Raw genomic sequence first — 26,644 nt, 5'->3', positions numbered from 1 at the left:
GGGCTCAGTCACCCACAATTCATCAGGTTTCAGGCATTAGTCATAAAACAAAATAAGAAACATGTTTATGTATTCACTTGAAATGATCTGCAGGACATATAAACTAAAAATCAGAAAAGCAAGGTGTAGAACATTTGTATGAAAGGGGAAAAACATACATACGAATTATCATATCTCGAGAAACACTGGAGACTTCTAGAAAGGGAAACAGGTGGCTGGGAGGCAAGGGTGCAAAGGAAACTTTTCACTCGAAACCTTTTTTATTTTATTTATTTATTTATTTTTTTGAGATGGATCTCCCTCTGTCGCCTAGGCTGGAGTGCAGTGGTGCGATCTTGGCTCACTGCAACTTCCACCTCCCAGGTTCAGGCGATTCTCCTGCCTCAGCCTCCCGAGTAGCTGGGATTACAAGCATGTGCAATCATGCCTGGCTAATTTTTGTAGTTTTTCAGTAGAGACAGGATTTCACCACATTGGTCAGGTTAGTCTTGAACTCCTGACCTCAAGTGATCTGTCCACCTCGGCCTCCCAAAGTGCTGGGATTATAGGTGTGAGACACCGTGCCCAGCCTCTTTTCTATCTTTCAGATATTGTACCTTGTTAATTCATTCATTCAATAAATGCTTACTAAACATGACTGGATCAAACACCATGGCACTGGGGATATACTACAGAATAGTCAAAAATGCCTTTAGGAGAGGCAAGAGACAGAAAATCAAACATGTAATAGGTCAGATGATAATGAGTGCTATAAAAAAACAAAGAAGTGAAAATAGGTATGTGCAGAAGGGTGATATATGAAGAAAGGGTTACTGAGGGTAACATTTCAGGAGTTAGGTGAGGGAGCTGATAATGAAGCAAGTGAGGTGGTTACATGGGAAAGAAATTCTAGGTGGAGGAAATAACAAGAGCAAAGGCCCTGAAGAGGGAGCATGCCTGGCCATGTTCAAAGAAGGTGGGTGTGGCTGGAGTGGAGTGAACAGGACAGAGAGTGGTAGTTGAAGTCAGAAAGGTAAGAGGAAGATGAACAGATAGGACTATGGCCTCAGAGTCCAGGTGCGTGACTCTACTCATGTGTAAGCACTATAACAACTCTGTTCATCTTATGAGAGAAAAAGGAAGCCCTTGAAGGATTTCAGGCAGAGGTGATATGATCTGACTTATATTTTATTATTTTTCTCCATTTCATTTCTTTTTTAATTTTTATTTCTTTTCTTTTTTTTTTTTTTTTTTTTTTTTTTGAGACGGAGTCTCGCTCTGTCGCCCAGGCTGGAGTGCAGTGGCCGGATCTCAGCTCACTGCAAGCTCCGCCTCCCGGGCTTACGCCATTCTCTTGCCTCAGCCTCCCGAGTAGCTGGGACTACAGGCGCCCGCCACCTCGCCCGGCTAGTTTTTTGTATTTTTTTTAGTAGAGACGGGGTTTCACCGTGTTAGCCAGGATGGTCTCGATCTCCTGACCTTGTGATCCGCCCGTCTCAGCCTCCCAAAGTGCTGCGATTACAGGCTTGAGCCACCGCGCCCGGCCTAATTTTTATTTCTTAATAAAAAGTCTCCCATGGGATGACTTATATTTTAAAAGAACCATTCTAGCTACTGTGTTGAAAATACACTGTAGATTGTAAAGGGCAGAAACAAGGGGACCTATAAGGAATTTATTGCAAAAACTTAGGCAAGATGTTGGCTCAGAACAGAGAGGAAGCAATAGAGCTGATGAAAAATGAGTGGATTCTGAATATAGTTTAAAGATCAAATTTGAAAGGATTTGCTAACAAATTAGATATGAAAGGTAAGACAGGCGAGGCCCAAATGATTCTAAGATTTCTGGTGCAAGCAATCAGAAGGACAGAGATGTCACCAACCAGTAGGGGAAAACTAAGGAGAAGCAGGCTTATGGTCAGGCTTAGATGTTCAGGAGTTCAGGCTTAGATGCATTAAAGGTTTGAGACATCTATTAGATATCCAAGAATACAATAAAAATGTACTGTCCAGGTTAAAAAAAAATTAATGCCTGTTATTATCAAGAAAAACAAGTAATCAGTGTATTAACTTTTCTGCTGATGACTGAAAAATTTCAAAATCTCAATTTTTACAGACTTCCTAACATGGTACAAAAAGTTCACTACTTAAAAAGATCTCAAACATTCCCAAAACTTTAAAGAGAGACCTTGTCAACTTGACAATGTAGAGACCACAAATCACCCATGTACCCTCTAACCCAATAATCTGATCTCTGATGGTTCTTTCATGGAAAAGCTGCAAAGGCTAGAGTTGCAGAGCGGACACTTACTGCTGAGGATGTAGAGAAGACCGGGGGAAAGGGTATGCCTGTGTCCAAGGGGGTTTGAGGAAGTTTTCCAGGCCCGGAGTGAAGGAGGTCTCGAAGGCTAGACCCTTCGGTTTTGTTGTTGGAGGCAGTGGGACCCAGCAACAGACTGTTAAAAAGCTTTGGAGTCAACGGAGAGACCTTTGCAGTGGAGTTGAACGAGTCCAGCCCAAAGGGCGAATGAGACTCTTTATTGAGCACCGACCTCAGGGACCCTGCTTCTGTAAGAACATAAGCGGGAATAGCATTAGGTACGAAAAGGAATACTCAGCACACAACTGACCCCTGAAAATCAGTCACATGGGAAGGAGGAAAGATTGTCTCCCTTCCCCTGCACCCCCCCAAACTGTGTATGGTTTGTTTGGGTCAAGCCTTACAAGCTAGAATTATAGGAGGTCTCACAGCCAAGGAGAAGCTCTCCTACTACTTCTTTACCAGATCTGAATTTCAAACTCCCTTTTGTTGTCATCCATCTTCCATCTCCCTCACTTTCTAAGATAGTGTTTAACCTGTATCTCCAGAATACCTGTACTGAAGTCACTTGGAGTGCCTGTTAAAAATGGAGATTGTTACCCTCAGAGATTCTGATTTCATAGTTCTGGGTGGGACACAGGAATCTGCATTTTTAACCATTCCCCAGCTGATTCTTGTGCCCAGCTGAAAACTTCTGCTCTAAGTCTAGCTCTCAACCCTGGCTGTATAACAGAACCATCTGAGAAGCTTGTTAAAAGTATTGTATATGGCTGGGCATGGTGGCTCACGCCTGTAATCCCAGCAGTTTGGGAGGCCAAGGCAGGTGGATCACCTGAGGTCGGGAGTTTGAGACCAGCCTGACCAACATGGAGAAACCTCGTCTCTACTAAAAATACAAAAAAATTAGCTGGGCGTGGTGGTGCATCCCTGTAATCCCAGCTACTTGGGAGGCTGAGGCGGGAGAATCACTTGAACCCAGGAGGCGGAGGTTGCAGTGAGCCAAGATCGCGCCATTGCACTCCAGCCTGAACTCCAGGCAACAAGAGTGAAACTCCGTCTCAAAACAAAACAAACAAACAAACAAACAAAAAACCCCTTGTATAAATTCTGACTAAGAAGATCCAGGGTAGGGCCCAGGAATCTGCCTTTTTAGAGAAGTTCCACTTCTAGAAAGAAGTTGAAAGGCAGTCCCTCATTTTTTTTGTTGTTGAGACAGAGTCTCGCTTTGTCACCCAGGCTGGAGTGCAGTGGCCGGATCTCAGCTCACTGCAAGCTCCGCCTCCCGGGTTTGCGCCATTCTCCTGCCTCAGCCTCCCGAGTAGCTGGGACTACAGGCGCCCGCCACCTCGCCCGGCTAGTTTTTTTTTTTTGTATTTTTTTTTTTAGTAGAGACGGGGTTTCACCGTATTAGCCAGGATGGTCTCGATCTCCTAACCTCGTGATCCGCCCGTCTCGGCCTCCCAAAGTGCTGGGATTATAGGCTTGAGCCACCGCGCCCGGCCGCAGTCCCTCATTTTTATGTGATTAGCCAGAGAAAGCAAGCAGCACGTTTCATAAATGTGCATGATAATGTGTGAGTTCAAAGAATCCTGGAAAAAATTCATGACTTCTACCACAGGCAGAACAGAGGTTTGTCTGCATCTCACCTTTTGTTTCTTCTTTAGCCTTCTGAGTTGCTAAATCTGCCAACCAGTGCAGGGCGGAGGAAGGTGGCGCCGTGTCAGGACAAGGAGGCCTGATGGCTTTCAGTTCACTATTGCTATTTGATGCCGAACTGTCTGTTTTCAGAGGCTCTTCAGATCTGATGTCAGTGCTGTCGGCTTTGGGAACATGGTCCGGCTCTGGAGTTGTTATTGGTGCCGGTCCTCCTCCGCCTGAGAAGGTAGTTTCGTTTCCAGAAGAGGCACTAGGGTTTATGCTAGGAAGCTGAAACACAGAAGGCCAACATGACTGGTGTGCTGTCCTTGGGTAGAAAAAAATACAACACAACTAGTAATGGCTTCACATACTAAATAGGCCTGGGAAGAATAATCTGTCCTGTAAACTGGCACTGCATACATTCTTTAATTCAACATATATTTATTGAGTCCTACAACATGCCAGAAACCAGGCTAGGTTCTGTGGAAAGATCAGTGAATGAGGCTTGAAGTTTCTAATCTAAAATAAAGAGTTAGCACGCCAGACACAATTTCTGCAATGGCGAATTGGTAATTTAAATGACCTCGTGGTGCTGTTCTTAGGATTACATAAAATAGTATATGCAAAGGGCTTAGCATAACTCTGACACACATAAATGCTAAATAAATGTTTATTACTCATTGATTTTTCCAAATAATTTGCTCTATCTAGAGTATTTGCATATTTGCATACTCTATATAGTCAACTCTACTGAAAATATATCTCAAGACCCCTCAGCATTAATCCCTGTGCCTCTTATCATCAACGATATGTTGTAGCAGTGTTGCCAGAAAGGCCATGGAATGTAAGCAGTTGGTTGTGGGTGTCTGAAAAGAAAACCAGGCCGGGTGCGGTGGCTCGTGCCTATAATCCCAGAATCTTGGGAGTCCAAGGTGGGTGGATCACTTGATATCAGGAGTTCGAAACCAGCCTGAGCAACACGGTGAAACCCTGTCTCTACTACAAATACAAAAACTACCCGGGTATGGTGGCGCATGCCTGTAGTTCCAGCTACTTGGGAGGCTGAGGCATGAGAATCACGTGAACCCAGGAGGCAGAGGTTGCAGTGAGCCGAGATCATGACACTGTACTCCAGTATGGGCAACAGAGTAAGACTCTGTCTCAAAAAAACAAAACAAAACAAAATAAAACAAAAACGGACAGAGCAATGTGAAAACCACTGCCTCTGAACCCAACTCAGTGAGCCAATCTTCCTATTTCTGTCTTCTGCACCTGAGATGAATCCAGTGATAGGGACCATGTGCCTTCTCAGGTAAGACTCAAGACCAGCAGTACTCAGCAACCTTTTCTATATTCTTTACCCATACAAAGACCCTAAGGTATGTATCTTGACAAGATGCTAAGAATCTCTTTGTGCTATCAGTCAACCATGAACTGGTTTAAAGATGAATGAAGAGAGACTGTACCAATCAGGAGTAATTAAAATCCTTTGAGTAAAGTCCTTTAACCTCTCTCTAGAAAGGCTTCCCCATCTCCTGATTCCTCAGGAATCCTACAGTAGTCTGGCATAACAGAGTTGAAAAGGGGGCATACCCTGGTACAAAAAAATTTAAGCTTCACTTAGTTATACCCACACACACCAGTTTACCTGTGACATCCCATTGGTGACAGCAGGTCTCAATACAGATTTGTTCTGTCGACTGATACAAGGGCAGTTTGCTTTAATTCCCCACTTGCCCCGGGCAGCATGTACCATGTCTCCAATATTGTAAAGAGCTGGGAAAAAAAGGTAAACAATAAAAATAACACCAGAATACTTGTATATGCCACATATTTTGCTAAGAGTGTTCTTTACATTATCTCCCTCAATCCTTACCACATTTCAATAAGGTAGCTGCTTTTATCTTCAATTTCTGATGATCAAACTGAGACTGAGAGAAGTTAGGTCATTTGCTCAAGTACATAAAGCTGGTAAACAGAAGCACTAAGACTTTAGCCCAGGTATAACTACCCCTAAAGTTCTGCTACTTTTGAGCACTAAGCTATACTCCTTTCCCTCTTCTAGTAAACATTAACACAGTATCCTCCAGGAGAAACTTTAGGGGTCGATTCTTTAGTGTTCAAGAGTGTAAATATTGGCCAGTTGTGGTGGCTCACGCCTCTAATTCCAGCACGTGGGAGGCCAAGGCAGAAGAATTGCTTTAAGTTCAGGAGTTTGAGGCCAACCTGGCCAACATGGTGAAACCCCATCTCTACCAAAAATACAAAAATTAGATGGGCATGATGGTGCGTGCCTGTAATTCTAGCTACTTGGGAGGCTGAGGCACGAGAATCGCTTGAATCTAGGAGGCAGAGGTTGCAGTGAGCTGAGATCATGCCACTGTACTCCACCCTGGGTGACAGGGTGAGACTCCACCTCAGAGTGTAAACATTTGGAATTGTATACTGTACTGTAAGTTATACCTTAAAAAAAAGGTAAAACCTAATTAATAGATCAATGTAAACTTTATATGGGTAAATATTTAACTATACTTAGACCTGCAGGGAGCAGGCATCCTACCACTGCACTCAAGAAACCCTTTGGCTTAGAAGCAGTGGGGTATAAGGGATCGAGGGACGTGCCACCAAAAATTTTTTTTTTTTTTTTGGAGACAGTCTCACTGTATCACCTAGGCTGGAGTGCAGTGGCGTGATCTTGGCTCACTGCAATCTCTGCCTCCTGGGTTCAAGCAATTCTCCTGCTTCAGTCTCCCCAGTAGTTGGGATTACAGGCGCCTACCACCATGCCTGGCTAATTTTATATTTTTAGTAGAGATGGGGTGTCACCACATTGGCCAGGCTGGTCTCGAACTTCTGACCTCAAGTGATTCACCCGCCTCAACCTCCCAAAGTGCTGGGATTACAGGTGTGAGCCACCGTGGCTAGACTGTGGCAAAGCTTTCTTTTTTTTTTTTTTTTTTTTTGAGACAGAGTCTCGCTCTGTCGCCCAGGCTGGAGTGCAGTGGCGCAATCTCGGCTCACTGCAAGCTCCGCCTCCCGGGTTCACGCCATTCTCCTGCCTCAGCCTCCTGAGTAGCTGGGACTACAGGCGCCCGCCACCGCGCCCGGCTAATTTTTTGTATTTTTAGTAGAAACGGGGTTTCACCGTGGTCTCGATCTCCTGACCTTGTGATCCGCCCGCCTCGGCCTCCCAAAGTGCTGGGATTACAGGCGTGAGCCACCGCGCCCGGCATGGCAAAGCTTTCTTAAGTGGAGGATAATATAGGCAGTAGTTTGGCAGAGTCATCACCTTCAATGCATGTATGTTAATGGAAGTACAGAAGCTAGGCATACAGAACTTCTGGAAGAATCACTGAAGTAAACTGGGATTGTGACACAAACATGACCATTCATTCCTACTGCTCAGCAAGCTGTTTTCCTCATGGATTCAAGATATCTTATTATCTTCAGCTGGATTTATTTTATTTTTTAATTATATGAGATGGGGTCTTCCTATGTTGACCAGTCTGGTTTTGAACTCCTGGCTTCAAGTGATCCTCCAATCTTGGCCTCCCAAAGTGCTGGGATTACAGGCATGAGCTACCACACCTGACCATTTTAGCTGTTTTACAAGCCTAAAACCAGAAGTCTCTCTGAAAGCCTAGGCACTGGCTTTTTCATTCTGGTCCAGCCAATCACAGGAATGTGAAATGGTATCAGGAAACAAGACCAGGTCCTCTAATCAGTAATGGGGAGCAGAGTGTGCAGTGGCCATATGCACACTAACACACATCTAAAGATCCAAATTTGGCTGAGCACGGTGGCTCATGGTTATACTCCCAGCACTTTGGGAGGCTGAGGTGGGAGGGTCACTTGAGGCCAGGAGTTCAAGACTAGCCTGTGCAACATATTGGGACCTTATCTCTGAAAAAAAAAAAATTAAATTAAATAATAAGCCAGGTGTGGTGGTGCATGCCTGTAGTCCTAGCTACTTGACAGGCTGAGGTGGGAGGATCACTTGAGGCCGGGAGTTCAAGGCTGCAGTAAGCTATGATCACACCACTGCACTCCAGCCTGGGTGACAGAGCAGACGGTGTCTCTTCAATCATCATCATCATCATCATCCAGATTCTCAGAGAAATATGATGATGCTTAAAAGAAAAAATCAGGCTAAATCATTTCAAAAAATGTTATGGTGTATGGCTATCTCAACTAAAAACATTTTTTCCACCAAATCTAAAAAAGGAATTTCCTTACCTGTGCCAGGAATAATTTGCGTGGGCATGAGATTCTCTGGTTCATGGGACTGTCCCTTTGCACACTTCAACCAGGAGAAAACTTCTTCATCACCCATCTCTTCTGTCTCTGAAACAGAAATGAATGATTTTACTTATAAGGGTCACAAAAATGGATCCTTCTCAGTGAGTGGGAGTTTCAGAACCCCAAAGGCCAATTTTCTCATGGCCAAAGGAGATAACAGCTAATTAAAAAAAAAAAAAGGCCCCTGCTTTACTGAGATTTCATTTATTTATTTATTTATTTATTTATTTTTGAGACAAGGTTTGGCTCTATCATCCATGCTGGAGTCTAGTGGCTTGATCATGGCTCACTGCAACCTCCGCCTCCCTGGCTCAAGCCATCCTCCCACCCTAGCCTGCAGAGTAGCTGGGACTACAGGAATGCACCATTACTCCCAACTAATGTTTGTATTTTTTTGTAGAGATGGAGTTTCGCCATGTCACCCAGGCTGGTCTTCAACTCCTGGGCTCAAGTTCCTGGGCTGGCCTTGGCTTCCCAAAGTGCTGGGATTACAGGCATGAGTCACTGTGCCCAACCTAAGGTATAATTTATAAAGAATAAATCCAGCAATTTAAAGTGTTTACTTCAGTGAGTTTAGAGAAACTGAATGAACAACTACCACAATCATGACGAAGAACCTTTCTATTCCATCTACAAAAGTTCTCTCAGGCTTTTTGTAGTCAGTTCTCTTCCCTCAAGCCCTGGCCATCAGTGATCAACTTTATAATACTAAAGTTTTGCTTTTCAAAAATTTCATATAAATGGAAGCATGTAGGATGCAGTTTTTGTGTTGGGTTTCTTTCACTTAGCATAATGCTTTTGAGTCACCTACATTGTTGTGTGTATTAGTGATTCATTCCTTTTTATAGCTGAGTAGTATTCCACGGTATGAATGTGCCATAACTTATCTGTTCATCAGCTGGTGAACATTTGGACTGTTTCCAATTTTTGGCTATTATAAATAAAGCTGCTACACGGCTGGGTGCAGTGGCTCACACCTGTAATACCAGCACTTTGGGAGGCCGAGGTGGGCTCAGGAACTTGAGCCCAGGAGTTTGAGACCAGCCTGGACAACATGACCAAAAAAAAAAAAAAAAAAAAATTAGCCAAGTGTGGTGGTGCATGCCTGTGGCCCCAGCTACTTGGGAGACTGAGGTAGGAGAACTGTTTGAGCCTAGGAGGCGGAGGCTGCAGGGAGCAGAGATCGCTCCACTGCACTCCAGCCTGGGCAACACAAAGAGACACTGTCTGAAAAACAAAAAACAAAAAACAAAAAAATAAATAAAGCGGATATAAACATTGATGTACAGGTCTTTTTGGGGCAATGATTTCATTTCTCTTGTAAATACCTAGCAGTGGGATGCTAGGTCATATGGTAAATTTTAGTTTTATAACTTTGTAAGAAATGACCTTATTGCTTTCCAAAGTGATGGTACCAATCTGCATTCCTACCAGCAATATTTAAGAGGTCTACTTCTTCCACATCCTTGATAATACTTGATACTGTCCAGTTTTGTTTCTTTTGAGATGGAGTCTCAATCTGTCGCCCAGGCTGGAGTGCAGTGGCGAGATCTCGGCTCACTGCGACCTCCGCCTCCCAGGTTCAAGCAATTCTCCTGCCTCCGCCTCTCGAGTAGCTGAGACTACAGGCACGTGCCACTATGCCCAGATAATTTTTTGTGTTTTTCATAGAGACAGGGTTTCACCATGTTAGCCAGGATGGTCTCAATCTCCTGACCTCATGATCCACCCGCATCAGCCTCCCAAAGTGCTGGGATTACAGGTATGAGCTGCTGCGCCCGGCTGATACTGTCAGTTTTAAAAATTTTAGCCATTCTAGTGGACATAATGATTTCTCATTATGGTTTTAATTTATATTTCCCAAATGAATTACAATTTTTCCCGTGTACTTATCTGTCATCGATCTATCTTTTTTGGTGAGGTATCTGTTCAAACCTTTTTAAAACTAGCTTGGGATGGCATGGTGGCTCATACCTGTAGCACTTTGGAAGGCCAATGTGGAAGAATTGCTTGAGCATAAGAGTTAAACACCAGGATGGGCAACACAGTGAGACCCCATTTCTACAAAACCAAACCAAAACAGAACAACAATAACAAAAAAACGGGCTTGTTTGCCCAGGCTGGTGTCAAACTCCTGCTGGACTCTAGCGATCCTTCTGTCTCAGCCTCCCAAGTAGCTGGGATTATAGGTGTACACCACTATGCACAGCAGCTTTTCATTTGCTTTTTGGAGACAGGGTCTCACTCTGTCACCCAGGCTGGAGTGCAATGGCACAATCATGGCTCACTGCAGCCTCAACCTTCCAGGGTTAAATAATTCTCCCACCTCAGCCTCCTGAGTAGCTGGGACCACAGGTGAAAGCCACCACGTCTCGCTAATTTTTAAATGTTTTTTTGTAGAGATGAGGTCTCCCTATGTTGCCTAGGCTGGTCCTGAACTCCTGGGCTCAAGCAATCCCACTGCCTTGGCCTCTGTAACTGTTGGGAATACAGGTTATAAGCCACTGTGCCTGGGCTATTTTCATTTTCTTAAATGTGTCTTTTTTTTTTTTTTTTTTGGAGACGGGGTCTCACTCTTTTGCCCAGCTGGAGTGCAGTGGTGCATCCTCGGTTCACCGCAACCTCTGCCTCCTGGGTTGAAGTGATCCTCCTGCCGCAGCTTCCCGAGCAGCTGGGATTACAGGTGCCTGCCACCATGCCCGGCTAATTCTCTGTATTGTTAGTAGGGACAGGGTTTCATCATGTTGGCCAGGCTGCTCTTGAAATCCTGACCTCAGGTGATCCACCTGTCTCGGCCTCCCAAAGTGCTGGGATTACAAGCACGAGTCCACCGTGCCCAGCCTTAATGTGTCTTCTGAAAAGATAAAAGTTTTAAACTTGTATATTAGGCTGGGCACAACAGCTTGTGCCCGTAATCCCAGCACTTTGGGAGGCCGAGGCAGGTGGATCACCCGAGGTCAGGAGTTTGAGACCAGCCTGGCCAACATGGTGAAACCCTATCTCTACTAAAAATACAAAAAAATTGGCTGGGTGTGATGGCGGGCACCTGTAATCCTGACTGCTCAGGAGGCTGAGGCAGGAGGATCGCTTGATCCTGGGAGGTGGAGGCTGCAGTGAGCTAAGATTGCACCACTGCACTCCAGCCTGGGTGACAGGGTGAGACTGTCTCACCAAAAAAAAAAAAAAAAAAAAAGAATAAAAAATAAACTTTTTTTTTTTTTTGAGACGGAGTCTCGCTCTGCCACCCGGGCTGGAGTGCAGTGGCCGGATCTCAGCTCACTGCAAGCTCTGCCTCCCGGGTTTACACCATTCTTCTGCCTCAGCCTTCCAAGTAGCTGGGACTACAGGCGCCCGCCACCTCGCCCGGCTGTTTTTTTTTGTTTTTAGTAGAGACGGGGTTTCACTGTGTTAGCCAGGATGGTCTCGATCTCCTGACCTTGTGATCCGCCCGTCTTGGCCTCCCAAAGTGCTGGGATTACAGGCTTGAGCCACCGTGCCTGGCCAAAAAATAAACTTTTATATTTGTTTTTCATTTGCATTGTGTTCTAAGAAATATTTGTTTAGTGCAAGGATACAAATATTTTCTTTCTTTCTAGAAGTTTTAGTTTTAGCTTTTATGTTTAGGCTTATGGTCCACCAAGAGTTAGTATTTTGTATATGGTAGGAGGTAAAGGGAGAAGTTCCTCTTTTTTTCTTTGAATATGGATATACAGTTGTTCCAGTACCATTTATGAAAGGGCTATCCTTTCCCCTACTGAACTACCTTGGCACCTTTGTCATAGTTGATTATGTAGGTGTGGGTTTACTTCTAGATTGTTTTCTGTTCCCTTACCACAGTGTCTTGATTACTGTAGCTTTAATATTAATTCTTGAAATGTAGTACAAGTCCTTCAACTTGAATCTATTTCAAAATTGTTTTGGTTATTCTAGATCCTCTGTATTTCATATAAATTTCAGAAACATCTTGTCAATTTCTACAAAATGGCCTACTGAGACTTTGATTTGGAATTGCATTTAATTACATATCAATTTAGAAGAAGTAACATCTTAGTATTCAATCCTCTATTTTTCTTTTCTCCTCTTTTTTTTTTTAAGACGGAGTTTCGCTCGTTGCCCAGGCTGGAGTGCAATGGCATGATCTCTGCTCACCGCAACCTCTGCCTCCTGGGTTCAGGCGATTCTCCTGCCTCAGCCTCCCGAGGAGCTGGGATTATAGGCATGTGCCACCATGCCTGACTAATTTTGTATTTTTAGTAGAGACAGGGTTTCTCCATGTTGGTAAGGCCGGTCTCAAACTCCCAACCTCAGGTGGCCTCCCAAAGTGCTGGGATTACAAGCGTGAGTGAACCACGGTGCCCGGCCTATTTTTCATTATTATTATTTTTTTCTTTATCTTTTCTTTTTGTAGAGATGGGATCTTGCTGTGTTGCCCAGGCTGGTCTCAAACTCCTGGCCTCAAGTGATTCTCCCACTTCAGCTTCCCAAAGTGCTAGGGATTAGACATGAGCCACCACACGCAGCCCATATTCAATCTTTAGATCCACAAATATGGTATATCTCTTCATTTATTTAGATATTCTTTAATTTCAGTAATATGTTGTAGTCTTCAGTGTATGTGTCTTGTAGGTATTGGCTAAATTTGTCCCTAAGCACTTCATGATTTTACGATGCTACTGTAAATAACGCTGTGGTGTGATCTTGGCTCACTGAAGCTTCCGCCTCCCAGGTTCAAGGAATTCTTCTGCTTCAACCTCCCATTACATTTCAATTTCTAATTGTTCACTGCTATTATACAGAAAAATAATTGATCTTTGTATGTTGACTTTGTATCCTGTAACATTGAAAAAAAACTCATTAATTAGCTTTTTTGTAGATCTCTGGATTTCTAAATAGATGATCATGTTGTCTGAGAATAAAAACCATTTTACCTCTTTCCAATCTGTATGTCTCTTTTTTGTTTTCCTTTTCCCCTTTATTTCTTCATACTGACCACTAACTCCAGTAAAATACTGAATAGAAGTTACAAAAGCAGACATCCTTGCTTTGTTCCTGAACCTAAGAGGAAGAAGTCAATCTTTCATATTACATATGATATTCTACTTATACACAGTTGTGTTTTTCAAACATTATTTCATTATCATTCTCCAAAGAGCCTTTTCAGATTTTGTTTTGTGGTCATTGTGCTCTCCACCCAAGAAATTTTAATACCAGATATACTGTATATCTGTTTATGTATTATGGCCCCCTGAAAGGGCACAAAAATTTTTTAACATTTTAGATTCTCCATCCCCAGCAAGAGCCAATTTTCACCTGATGAGAATGCATAGCCTAGATTTTTGATAATTTAGACAAACGATTTTTCTGCTATATGTTGAGATCATGTGGTTATTTTTTAGTCTACTAATATAGTGGACTGCACTGATTTTCAAGTGAACCCCATTTGTTCATGATGTATTATTCTTTTTATGTATCTCTTGACTCAAACTTGCTTAAATTTTATAAAATATTTTTACATCTATTTTTACATCTATGTTTATAACTCATACTGGGGTTGTAACTTTCTATGCTTCTCACGTCTTTATTTGATGTTAGTATAATGCTGGTTTCATAAAACAAGCTGGTAAGTGTTTCCTTCAATTTTCTGAAAGACTGTGTGCATAGTTGGTATTACTTCCTCCTTAAACGTTTGCTGTAATTTACTAGTAAGGCCACCATCTAGACCTTAAGTCTTCTTTGTTGAAAGGTTTTTGAAACTGCAAATTCAATTTCTTTCTTTCTCTCTTTTTTTTTAAGGAGTTTAAGAGCAAAGATTTAATAGGCAAAAACAAAAACAAAAAACAAGAAAGAGAAAGGAAAACAGCTCTCTAGTGAGAGAGAGGGGACTCCCAAGAGGAAAAGATGTGCTGGATTTTATAGTCAGGCTTGAGGAGGCGGTGTCTGATTTACATAGGGATTACAGATTGGTTCAATCAGGTATGATGTTTACATAGTATTAGGGGAAGGCTGACAGCCCCACCCTAATCTTATTATGCAAATGAACTTTCCCCTTGGCTGGTGCCATCTTGTCTGCTCCTTACTGTACATGTGGTTGACAAAGAGAAGGGAAGATGGAGCTCCCATCTTGAACATGATTTCATAACTGCTAACATCTGTCTGCAACTCAATTTTACAGGCTGCTCTTTGTCAGAAAGAAAATAATTTGGGGCTGCTTTTCATTAAATGGAAAACCTTACCAAGGACTTCTGTACCCTCAGTATCTGCCTAAGTAATTTCTTTTTTTTTTTTTTTTTGAGACGGAGTCTCGCTCTGTCGCCCAGGCTGGACTGCAGTGGCCGGATCTCAGCTCACTGCAAGATCCGCCTCCCGGGTTCATGCCATTCTCCTGCCTCAGCTTCCCGAGTAGCTGGGACTACAGGCGTCCGCCACTTCGCCTGGCTAGTTTTTTGTATTTTTTAGTAGAGACGGGGTTTCACCGTTTAGCTAGGATGGTCTCGATCTCCTGACCTCGTGATCCACCCGTTTCGGCCTCCCAAAGTGCTGGGATTACAGGCTTGAGCCACCGCGCCCGGCCCCTAAGTAATTTCTTCTTAACACCTGTATCATTCCGCCCTCTGGAGTGGTAACCCTAACTGCTATTAGGGGGTACTGGATGAGGGCTCTTTCTGGCTACTTCCTGCTGAAAAGAGGTGTTGTGTGGGGAACAGCAGGTAGGGCTCCTCCTGGGGTTGATCTAAGGGTCCTCAGAAGAAAGGCATGTCCATGTGTGGTTTTGACTGTAGCACCATTTGGAGTTTGATTGCTGTTAGCCATTCCGATGGGTTGTAACACTGGTTTGCCTCCACCAGATGTTGCATTTTGATGAATGCTGTACCTTGGTATCTGGGACGAGGTTCCCAATATGAAGCAGCTATGTTGTCTGGGGTAAATACCTGAGGTTCATCATCTCGTGCCAGGAAAATTTTGGACATGGACACACATGAGGAATTTAGGAGTGGAGGTTTAACAGGCAAAAGAAAGAGAAAGAAAAACAGATCTCTCTCTAGTGAGAGAGAGGGGACTTCCAAGAGGAAAAGACCAATTTTTTAATGTAAAGTTATTTAGGTTCTCTATTTGTTCTCGAGGGAATTTTGATGGTTTGTGTTTTTCATGGAATTTGTCCATTATATCTAAGCTGTAAAAGCATAGGCTGGGCGTGGTGGCTCACACCTGTAATCCCAGCACTTTGGCAGGCTGAGGTGGGCAGATTGCCTGAGGTCAGGAGTTCAAAACCAGCCTGGCCAACATGCCAAAACCCGGTCTCTACTAAAAATACAAAAATTAGCTAGGTTTGGTGGCACGCACCTGTAACCCCAGCCACTTGGGAGGCTAGGGAAGGAGAATCGCTTGAACCCGGAAGGTGGAGGTTGCAGTGGGCTGAGATGGTGCCACTGCACTCCAGCCCGGGAGACAGAGATAGACACTGTCTGAAAAAAAAAAAAATTTATTGGCATAATAATGTTCATTTTACTTATCCTTTTAATGTCTAAAGGATCTGTATTGTGGTCCTCATATTCTTTTTTTTATTATAAAAGAGATAGGGTCTCACTATATTCCCCTGCTGGTCTCAAACTCCTGGATTCAAGTGACCTTCCCACCTAAGACTCTCAAGTAGATGACAGTATAGGCACACATCACTGTGCCTGCGATCTCTCATTGGTAAACTGTATATTCTCTTTTTTATCATGTAGGCAGAAGATTAGTACATATAAAATATCTTTTTCTCATTTATACTCTTTTAAAAAGTTAATTGTTTAACTTTTCTTTTTTTTATTTTTTTTGAGACAGAGTTTCACTCTTGTTGCCTAGGCTAGAGTGCAACATCGCGACCTCAGCTCACTGTAACCTCCGCCTAAGTGAGACCTCCTGAGTAGCTAGGTCTACAGGTGCCCGCCACCATGCTTGGCTAATTTTTTTTGTATTTTTAGTAGAGACAGGGTTTCACCATGTTGGCCAGGCTGGTCTCAAACTCCTGACCTCAGGTGATCCACCTGCCTCAGCCTCCCAAAGTTCTGGGATTACAGGTGTGAGCCACTGCGCCTGGCCTTAACTTTTGAGACAGGGTTGCACTCTGTCATCCAGGCTGGAATGCAGTGGTGCAATCACGGCTCCCTGCAGTCTCAACCTTCTGGGCTCAAATGATCTTCTCCCATCAGCCTCTGAGTAGTTGGGACCACAGGTGTGTGCCACCATGCCCAGCTAATACTTAAATTTTTTGTAGAAATTGGAGTCTTGCTATGTTGCCCAGACTGGTCTTGAACTCCTGGCCTCAAGTAACCCCCATCTTGACTTCTCAAAGTGTTGGGATTGCAGGTGTGAGCCACCGAACCCAGTCAGTCCCATTTCTTTATGGTTTCATTTTTCCTGCCTTCTTTTGAATTACTTACATATTTTTTGTTATTTGATTTTGTTTTCCATTTTGAACTTATTAGCTATATTTCTTTGTTTTTAAGTGGTTGCTTTAGGATTTTCAGTATTAATCTTCAACTTAAGAGTCTATCTTCACTTTACATTCACTTTATATACAGTGTAAGATCCTTACAAAACTATACTTCCATTTTCCCCTTTTTCTCTGTGCTGCTATTATATATTTGAATTTTACATATAGTATAAACCCCACAATACATTGTTACTATTTTTGCTTTTAAACAATTAACTTTTAAAAATATTATATGAGAAAAAGAGATCTTTTATATTCACTCATATACACCACGTAGGATGTTCTCCATTACTTTGTGTAAGTTCTGATTTCCATATCATTTTCTTCTGCCTGAATAACTACCTTTAACTTTATTATCGTGTGGATCTGCTGGTGGTGCATTCTATCAGCTTTTCTTGGTTTAAGAAAAGCTGATAGAATAGTCACTCGTTTTTTTTTTTCTTTTGTAAGACAGAGTCTCACTCTGTTGCCTACACTAGAGTGCAGTGAAGTGATCATGGCTCAACCTCCCAGCTCAAGTGATCCTCCCACCTCAACCTCCCAAGTAGCTGTGACCACAGGCATGTGTCACCATGCCCGGCTACTTTTAAAAAATATTTGTGGCGGGGCATGGTGGCTCACGCCTGTAATCCCAGGACTTTGGGAGTCCGAGGCGGGTGGATCATGAAGTCAGGAGTTCAAACTAGCCTGCTAACATAGTGAAACCCCATCTCTACTAAAAGTACAAAAAATTAGCCAGGCGTGGTGGCAGTAACCTGTAATCCCAGCTACTTGGGAGGCTGAGGCAGCAGAATCACTTGAACCTGGGAGGCAGAGATTGCAGTGAGCCGAGATTGCACCACTGCACTCCAGCCTGGTCGACAGTGCAACACTCTGTCTCAAAAAAAAAAAAAAAAAAAAAAAAAAAAAAATTTGTAGGCCGGGCACGGTGCCTCACATCTGTAATCAGGAGTTTGAGACGAGCCTGATTAATTAACATGGCAAAACCCTGACTCTATTAAAAATACAAAAAAAAAAAAAAAAAAAAAAAAAAAAAAAATTAGCAGGGCATGGTGGCACATGCCTGTAATCCCAGCTACTTGAAGGGGCTGAGGCAGGAGAATAGCTTGAACTCAGGAGGTGGAGATTGTAGTGAGCCGAGATCACGCCCCTGCATTCTAGCCTGGGCAAGAGTGAGACTCCATCTCAAGAAAAAAAAAAGAAAAAACAAAACAAAACAAAACAGTTCATTCCATTGTTTTCTGTTGTCTTCTGGCCTACAGGACTTCTGACAAATTGGTTGTCTTTCTTTTTTTTTATTTTTTGAGACAGAGTTTTGCTTTTGTTGCCCAGGCTGAAGTGCAATGGCACGACCTCGGCTCACCTCAACCTCCCTCCGCTTCCCAGGTTCAAGCGATTCTCCTGCCTCAGCCTGCCTCAGCTGGGACTACAGGCATGTGCCACCACACCCGGCTAATTTTGTATTTTTTAGTAGAGACAGGATTTCACCATATTGGCCAGGTTGGTCTCCAACTCCTGACCTCAGGTGATCCGCCCACCTTGGTCTCCCAAAGTGCTGGGATTACAGGCATGAGCCACGGCGCCCATCCAGGCTTTCATTCTTATCTTTGTTACTCTACACAAAATGTGCTTTGGTGTGGTTTTCTTAATGTTTCTATTGTTTGGAATTTGTTAATTTTGTCTGTACATAATTTTCACCAAATCTGGAAATTTTTTGGTTTTATTTAAATATTTTTTGTCTCTGCTCTCCCACTCTTTCTTTCTGAAACTCTACTTGTACGTTTGGTAGACCACCTGGTATTTCCTGCAGCTCTACAAAGCATTCTTCAATTAATAAATGTAGGTCATTTTTCTCTGTGCTTTGTTTTAGATAGTTTCTTTTGTCGTGTCCGCAAGTTTAGTCTTTTTTTTTTTTTTTTGAGACGGAGTCTCGCTCTGTCGCCCAGGCTGGAGTGCCGTGGCCGGATCTCAGCTCACTGCAAGCTCCGCCTCCCAGGTTCACGCCATTCTCCTGTCTCAGCCTCCCGAGTAGCTGGGACTACAGGCACCCGCCACTTCGCCCGGCTAGTTTTTTGTATTTTTTAGTGGAGACGGGGTTTCACCGTGTTAGCCAGGATGGTCTCGATCTCCTGACCTCGTGATCCGCCCGTCTCGGCCTCCCAAAGTGCTGGGATTACAGGCTTGACCTACCGCGCCTGGCCAAGTTTAGTCTTTTTTTTTCCTTCTATATTATCTAATCTGCTGTTAATCTCATCTGGTGTAAATATCTGAGATATTTTTCATCTCTGTAAGTTTTCATTTGGGCCTTTATATATCTTCTTTTTCTCTCCTCATCACATCATGTTTTTCTTTAAATCCTTAATCATATGTATAAGATGTATAGTAGCTACATTAAAGTTCTTCTTTTTTTGGTTGAGATGGGGTCTTGCTATATTGCCCAGGTTGGAAATGAACTCCTGGACGTAAGTGATCCTCCCGCCTCAGCCTCCCAAAGTGCTGGGATTACAGGTGTGAGCCCCCATACCTGGCTTAAGGTTCTTTTCTATTCTTTTTTTTTTTTTTTTTCCTGAGACAGAGTTTCGCTCTTGTTGCCCAGGCTGGAGTACAATGACATGATCTTGGCTCACTGCAACCTCTGCCTCCCGAATTCAAGTGATTCTCCTGCCTTAGCCTCCCGAGTAGCTGGGATCACAGGCACCTGCCACGATGCCTGGCTAATTTTTTGTATTTTTCGTGGAGACAGGGTTTCACCATGTTGGACAGGCTGGTCTCGAACTCCAGACCTCAGGTTATCCACCTGCCTGGGCCTCCCAAAGTTCTGAGATTACAGGCATGAGCCACTGTGCCAGGCTGGTTCTTTTCTATTCTATTTTGCTGTCATTCTGGGGTTTTTTCCTATTGATTGATTACCCCTCCTCGGCTTACTGGTCATGTAAGTTGGTATTTTTGCACACTTGATAATTACTGATTAAATGCAAGGCTTTGTGACTTATTTTTCTGGGTAACAGGTTTTGTTTGAAGGATGCTCCTTTATTCCATTAAAGGGTATTTGGTGTTAGTGTGGTGCACAATTAAGTAACTTGCTGATCAGTTTGACTCTTCCAAGGCTTGCTTTATACTTTGTTATGGAGGCTCCAGAATAGTTTTTATTCTGAGACTAAATTAGTCCCACTACTCTTCACATTGGCTGGTGGGAATACAAATCATGAATTTTGTGAATTATTCAGTCAACTGCTTTCTGAAGGTTCCATCTTGGGCTTTGTGGAGTTTCATCTCATTCATGCACAGATTATTATATAGGCAAAAAACCAAGGGGCTCTCTGTAGATCTCTGTGCACTTCCAACATTTTCAGCACTTTGCCTTACTCTTCTCAGACTGTCATCTCTGTCTCTAGTCAGTAAGGTTGGCAGTTTCTGTTTCGGTTCTCTTTCCCTTGCTATAGCTAGGAACTGTGACTAAGCAGTAAGCCAGGGCAACTGTAGGGATCACCTTGTTTTTTCCCCTTCTCTCAGAGATAACAGTCCCATGTTGCCTGTTGTTTGATGTCAAAAACTGTGGTTTCATATATTTTATCTAATTTTCTCACTGTTTATGGCAGGAGGGCAATTCCTGCGGCAGTTAATCTTTCATGGGCGGGAGGAGAATACTCTAGCAGCTAACATTTATGGAATACCTGGTGGGTGTCAGGTCCTGTTCTAACCACGTTACATACATCTCTTTCAAAACAACAAAGCTGTGAGGGAAGTACTGATACCTTTGTTTTGCAGACAAGAAACCTGAGGCTCTGCAGGATTAAGTAACTAGCCCAAAATACAATTACTGGTACAATAAGAGGTAGAAATAGGTGTCACATCACAGTAGCCTAAGCTCTAAACCACTGTACAATGATTATATTGTACCTCTGAAGAGGGAAGACTGAAAAAGTCAAGGGGTAAGGAGGGTTTTTGGCATATAATAAGATAAAGCAAGAGCCAAGGGCAGCAAATAATTTGAACAGACATTTTTCATAAGAAAATAAACAAATGGCTGGGCACAGTGACTCACACCTATGATTCCAGCAGTTTGGGAGGCCAAGGCAGGAGGATCACTTCAGCCTGGGAATTAGAGACCAGACTGGGCAATGTAGCAAGACTCCATCTCTACTAAAAAAAATAAGCCAGGCATGATAGCACATGCCTGTAGTCCCAGCTATGCAGGAAGCTTAGATGGGAGAACTGCTTGGGCCCAGGAGGATGAGGCTGCAATGAGCCATGATCATGCCACTGCACTCCAGCCTGACTGACAAAGCAAGACCCTTTCTTAAAAACAAATAAAAAAAAAAGAAAAGAAAAGAAAAAAAAAGCACAAGAAAAGATACTCAACATCGTTAGTCACCAGGGGAAAGCAAATCAAAATGACACAATGAGATACTACTTCACAGCCACTGTGATGGCTGTAACAAAAAAGACAAAGGACAAGTGTTGGCAAGAATGTGGAAAATTCCCTCATACATTGCTGGTGGGATTGTAAAATACTGCAGCTACTTTAAAATATAGTCTGGCAGTTCCTCAAAAGGTTAAAAGTAGAATTGTCATATGCCCTAGACAATTCCACTCCTACATATATATATATACTCAATAGAAATGCAACCATAAATTCACACAAAAAAACTGTACACAAATGTTCACAGTAGCACTATTCATAATAGCCAAATGTGGAGGCAACCCAAAAGTCCATCAACTGGTGAATAAACAAAATGTAGTATATCCAAAAAAGGAGTATTATTTAGCAATGCAAAGGAATGATGGTTCACATGTGCTAAAATACAGATGAAACTTTAAAACATTACACTAAGTGAAAAGGGCTAGTCACAGAAGGCATAACAAAGTGTGAAGCAAGCCTTGGAAGAATCAAACTGTTTAGCAAGTTACTTAGCTATGCACTAGACATAATAGTGTATGATTTTTTTTTTTTTTTTGAGATGAAGTCTTGCTCTGTTGCCTAGGCTGGAGTACAGCGGTATGATTTCAGCTCACTGCAACCTCCATCTCCCAGGTTCAAGTGACTCTCCTGCCTCAGCCTTTCAAGTAGCTGGGATTACAGGCACACACCACCACGCCTGGCTAATTTTTGTATTTTTAGTAGAGACGGGGTTTCACCATATTGGCCAGGCTGGTCTTGAACTCCTGACCTTGGGATCCGCCCGCCTTGGTCTCCCAAAGTGCTGGGATTACAGGCGTGAGCCATGGCGCCTGGCCGATTCTATTTTTATGATATGTCCAGAATAGGCAAATCTACAGAGACAAAAAGCAGACTACTTGTTAAAATAGCATTAGTCTAAAAAAAAGAGAGAAAAGCGGACTAGCGGATGCCAAGGGCTGAGGAGGAACGGGGAGTGATAATAGGTATGGGTTGTCAGGTGGGGTGTGGGGTGATGAAAATGGAATTAGATAATGGTGATGGCTGTACAACCTTTTAGATTTACTTTATTTAATTAATTAATTGATTTTTAGGCAGGTCTCACTCTGCTGTCCAGGCTGGAATGCAGTGGCATGATCACAGCTTACTATAACCTCATACTCTGAGCTGAGGTGATCCTCCTGCCTCAGCCTCCTGAGTAGCTATGACTACAAGCATGTGCCACCATGTCTAGCTAGCTAATTTTATTTTATTTTGTAGAGATGGGGTCTTGCTGTGTTGCCCAGACTGGTCTCAAACCCCCGGCCTCAAGTGATCCTCCTATCTCAACCTCTCAAAGTGCTGGAATTACAGGCATGAGCCACCACACTAAGCCTTGTACACATTAAAAGGGGTGAATTTTATGGTATGTGAATTATACCTCAATAAAGATGTTATTTAAAAAAAACACAGGTACGGTGGCTCATGCCTGTGATTCCCAGCACTCTGAGAGGTCGAGGAAGATCTCTTGAGCCTAGGAGGTCAAGGGTGCAGTAAGCTGTGATTGTGCTGCTGCATTCCAACCTGGGTGACAGAGCGAGAACCTGCCTTAAAACAAAAACAAAAACAAAACAAAACAAGGGAAAATTAATAACCTTTCTTGTCCTGTTTCAGCCTTCCTAGGCTAAGTATTTGCCATTTTAAGATCTTACAATACAACAAAGTTGAATGAAGCCAAGTAGCTAAAGAGAGACATAAGCCCATTCCTGCCTCAATTTTCAAATCCCACAACACCAAGGACATACCTCTAGGTTACCTTTCGAGCTGCACAGGACAATGTTTACTTACCACTGCGTGGCCGGCTTTTCCTGAGCCGGTAACAGTCAAGGCAGACCCCAAATCCACATTTGCGACAAACCCAGTGGATGTTGAAGAGAGTTGTTTCACACACATCACACATCTCCCGTACACCACGCACAGCTCGCTTCCATGCCACTTTCTCTGGTGGAAAGACGAAACAGAATTGGCATTGATCATCCTGACCAATAGCAAAAGACCCCAGACCCACTGATTCCCTACTCAAGTTATTTTGTTCAGCAATAAAACTCAAAGATTCATGAAGTCTGTGTTTCTATAATTGTAGGAGAAACTGGCCGGGTGCGGTGGCTCAAGCCTGTAATCCCAGAACTTTGGGAGGCCAAGACGGGCGGATCACGAGGTCAGGAGTTCGAGACCATCCTGGCTAACACGGTGAAACCCCGTCTCTACTAAAAAATACAAAAAACTAGCTGGGCGAGGTGGCGGGCGCCTGTAGTCCCGGCTACTCGGGAGGCTGAGGCAGGAGAATGGTGTAAAAACCCGGGAGGCGGAGCTTGCAGTGAGCTGAGATCCGGCCACTGCACTCCAACCTGGGCGACACAGCGAGACTCCGTCTCAAAAAAAAAAAAAAAAAAAAAAAAAAAAAAAAAAAAAATTGTAGGAGAAACTAAATACAAGAATTTCTAGTATTTCTGAACAAACTTACTTATAATTTTTTTTTTTCTTTTTTGAGATGGAGTCTTGCCCTGCCGCCCAGGCTAGAGTGCAATGGCACAATCTTGGCTCACTGCAACCTCCGCCTCCCGGGTTCAAACGATTCTCCTGCCTCAGCCTCCCAAGTAGCTGGGATTACAGGCACCCGCCACCAAGCCCAGCTAATTTTTTATTTTTAGTAGAGACGGGGTTTCACCATGTTGGTTAGGCTAGTCTCGAACTCCTGACCTCATGATCCGCCTGCCTCTGCCTCCCAAAGTTCTGAGATTACAGGCGTGAGCCACTGTGCCTGGCTGGAATTGAAAAATTTTTAACTGGGGGAGTTTCAAAATAAGAGGTTTCCTCTCTTGAAATTTAGAATATAGGGCCAGGCACGGTGGCTCACGCCTGTAATCCCAGCACGCTGGGAGGCCGATGCAGGCGGATCACGAGGTCAGGAGATTGAGACCATCCTGGCTAACACAGTGAAACCCTGTCTCTACTAAAAATACAAAAAATTAGCTGGGCGTGGTGGTGGGTGCCTGTAGTCCCAGCTACTCAGGAGGCTGAGGCAGGAGAACGGTGTGAACCCAGGAGGTGGAGGTTGCAGTGAGCTGAGATCGTACCACTGCACTCCAGCCTGGGCGACAGAGTGAGACTCCGTCTCAAAAAAAAAAAAAAAAAAAAAACGAAATTTACGATATAATTTCACAGTATAATTTTTCTTAGTCTGGAAAATAGGGCATAGTATCTTACAGACATGGAAATATTTGAAATGTATGAATAATGTGCGTTCTAGGTATGAAACATGGCACCTAGTAGCACACCATCTATTTACAAACCATACAGCTTATTAATAGAAATTGGTTCAAAGCTAACTGAAAATATTCAGAATGAAGCAAACCCAAATGGGAATTTAAATGGATGTTATGGCTGTTGTGCTACAAAAATGAAAGGCAAGCAGAGAAGGAGATTTTGGTTTGTTAATTGCCAAAGACTGAAAGAATGAGGTCTGCTGGATATAGTTAAGGTCTCAACTACAAGTTGCTACAAAGAGAAGTCTTATCGGTCTTAATTCATTCATAGAAAATGCCATCTGCCACTGTCCCCAATCCTCCCTTTAAGTGAAAGAAAATAGAAGTTTTTCACTAGGAGCACCTGGAAGACAAGTGAGAAGGTGACTTACGGTGCGGCTCCACCATCATCATGGCCTCCTTCTCAGACATTACGAGCTGGCAGAACTGGTCCCCAACATTGGCCAGGATGTATTTTGAGGTCTCTAGATCTATCCCTTCTGCTAGGGAGGAAGAGGGAATCCACAGGTTCATGGCATCAGGGTCACTTTGCTGGGGGCTTAGAAACCCCTCCACACGGAGTACCCCCTTTCGAGTGAAGATCAACCTGAGACATGATCAAATACATGGTAAATCGCAGTAGCAATGCAAACTAACACACACCTAAACTGAGACAACAGGAATCAGACTAAGAATTTTCACCAAAGTTGACCAAAACAGTATGCATTCTCTGCTAACAGTAAAGCTTGTTAACATAACATTTAATAGGTTTAGATTCTTTAAAAAGTTGTCCCAGAGTTGCTCTTAGTTTTTCCATTTACCTGTTTTACACCTGCACCCATACTGCTGAATGTGACCAGAGAAAAACACAGACCCACTTTCCAGTTGTTTTTTTTTTTAAGACAGAGTCTTGCTCTGTCACCCAGGCTGGAGTGCCGTGGCATGATCTTGGCTCACTGCAACCTCCACCTCCCGGGTTCGATAAATTCTCCTGCCTCAGCCTCTTGAGTAGCTGGGACTACAGGTGCAAGCCACCATGCCCAGCTAATTTTTGTATTTTTAGTAGAGACAGGGTTTCACCACATTGCCCAGGCTGGTCTTGAACTACTGACGTCAAGTAATCTGCCTGCCTTGGCCTTCCAAAGTGCTGGGATTACAGGCGTGAACCACACCACTCCCAGCCAACACAGAGCCACTTTCCTTGTAACTATTTTTTGGAGACAAAGTTGCGCTCTGTCATCCAGGCTGGAGCACAGTGGTGCCATCAGAGCTCACTGCAGCCTTGACCTCCTGGGCTCAAACAATCCTGCCACCTCAGCTTCCCAAGTAGCTGGGATTACAGGCACATGCCACCACATCCAGCTAATTTTTTATTTTTTTATTTTTTTTTGGGACAGAGTGTCGCTCTGCCACCCAGGCTGGAGTGCAGTGGCATGATCTCGGCTCACTGCAAGCTCCTCCTCTGGGGTTCATGCCATTCTCCCGCCTCAGCCTCCCCAGTAGCTGGGACTACTAGCCTGACACCACGTGCAGCTAATTTTTTGTATTTTTAGTAGAGACGAGGTTTCACCGTGTTAAGCCAGGATGGTCTCGATCTCCTGACCTCGTGATCCGCCTGCCTCAGCCTCCCAAAGTGCTGGAATTACAGGCGTGAGCCACTGCACCCGGCCTAATTTTTCATTTTTTAAAACTGTTTGTAGAGACAGGGTCTTGCCATGTTGCCCAGGCCAATCTCAAATACCTGGGCTTAAGCGATCCGCCCACCTCGGCCTTCCAAAGTGTCCGGATTATAGGCATGAGCCACTGTGCCCGGACTTTTAACACTTTAAATTCACGTCTGCCTACCTCAGGTGAGTCCTTAATACTGCCTGACAGTCATGATACAGTTTCTTGGTACACTCCCTCTCCTAGATGCCTATTTTCATACCTTCCTTCTATTCATACCTCCAATATTACTTCCCCCGTGACGACCTTGCTTTCTATTCCACTGAGGAAACAGGAGCCAGAAGACAACTTCCACAAGCTCACACCATGACACTACCACACTTACCTGCAACTTGGCCCACACATTCCGTATGATTTCCTGCTGCTCTGAACCAGCAAAGGCCAGTATCTCCTGCTACATCCTATCACTTTTCCGCAACCCAAAGACATTTATCCACTAAATCTCTCCTCTCTTTTCAGTATCATCTATTTTCTTCTCTATCAGATCACTGTTGCCAGCATATAAATTCACTCCGGCCGGGCGCGGT

The 26,644-nt window shown here is 43.6% G+C and overlaps 1 protein-coding gene and 2 long non-coding RNA genes across 9 annotated transcripts in view; all 3 read right to left on the bottom strand.

Moving 5' to 3' along the window:
- The window catches only part of KDM3B (lysine demethylase 3B), an 86,365-nt gene that overhangs the window by 15,143 nt on the left and 44,578 nt on the right, over nt 1-26,644 (bottom strand). For 4 of the 7 annotated variants that reach the window (XM_015140983.3, XM_078005240.1, XM_078005242.1 and 1 more), the window contains 6 exons: nt 24,785-24,999; nt 22,936-23,088; nt 8,171-8,278; nt 5,583-5,710; nt 3,943-4,222; nt 2,288-2,544 (listed from right to left, as the gene is read on the bottom strand). In XM_015140983.3, the coding sequence (XP_014996469.1) occupies nt 2,288-2,544; nt 3,943-4,222; nt 5,583-5,710; nt 8,171-8,278; nt 22,936-23,088; nt 24,785-24,999 (1,141 nt within the window). Of the gene's footprint in view, nt 1-2,283; nt 2,545-3,942; nt 4,223-5,582; nt 5,711-8,170; nt 8,279-22,935; nt 23,089-24,784; nt 25,000-26,644 lie in introns of all 7 variants that reach the window. The other 3 variants (XM_078005238.1, XM_078005243.1, XM_078005239.1) reach the window with 2 other exon arrangements.
- On the bottom strand, nt 14,503-17,623 carry LOC144341560 (uncharacterized). Its single transcript, XR_013418573.1, has 2 exons — nt 16,340-17,623; nt 14,503-15,439 (listed from the first exon to the last, which is right to left on the bottom strand). It is a non-coding gene; the product is annotated as an uncharacterized LOC144341560 (long non-coding RNA).
- On the bottom strand, nt 19,567-21,813 carry LOC144341561 (uncharacterized). Its single transcript, XR_013418574.1, has 2 exons — nt 21,004-21,813; nt 19,567-20,749 (listed from the first exon to the last, which is right to left on the bottom strand). It is a non-coding gene; the product is annotated as an uncharacterized LOC144341561 (long non-coding RNA).

Source organism: Macaca mulatta, chromosome 6 (genome assembly GCF_049350105.2).
Source record: "Macaca mulatta isolate MMU2019108-1 chromosome 6, T2T-MMU8v2.0, whole genome shotgun sequence".
Taxonomy (NCBI): Eukaryota; Metazoa; Chordata; class Mammalia; order Primates; family Cercopithecidae; genus Macaca; species Macaca mulatta.
This window is presented reverse-complemented; position numbering and strand designations above follow the sequence as displayed.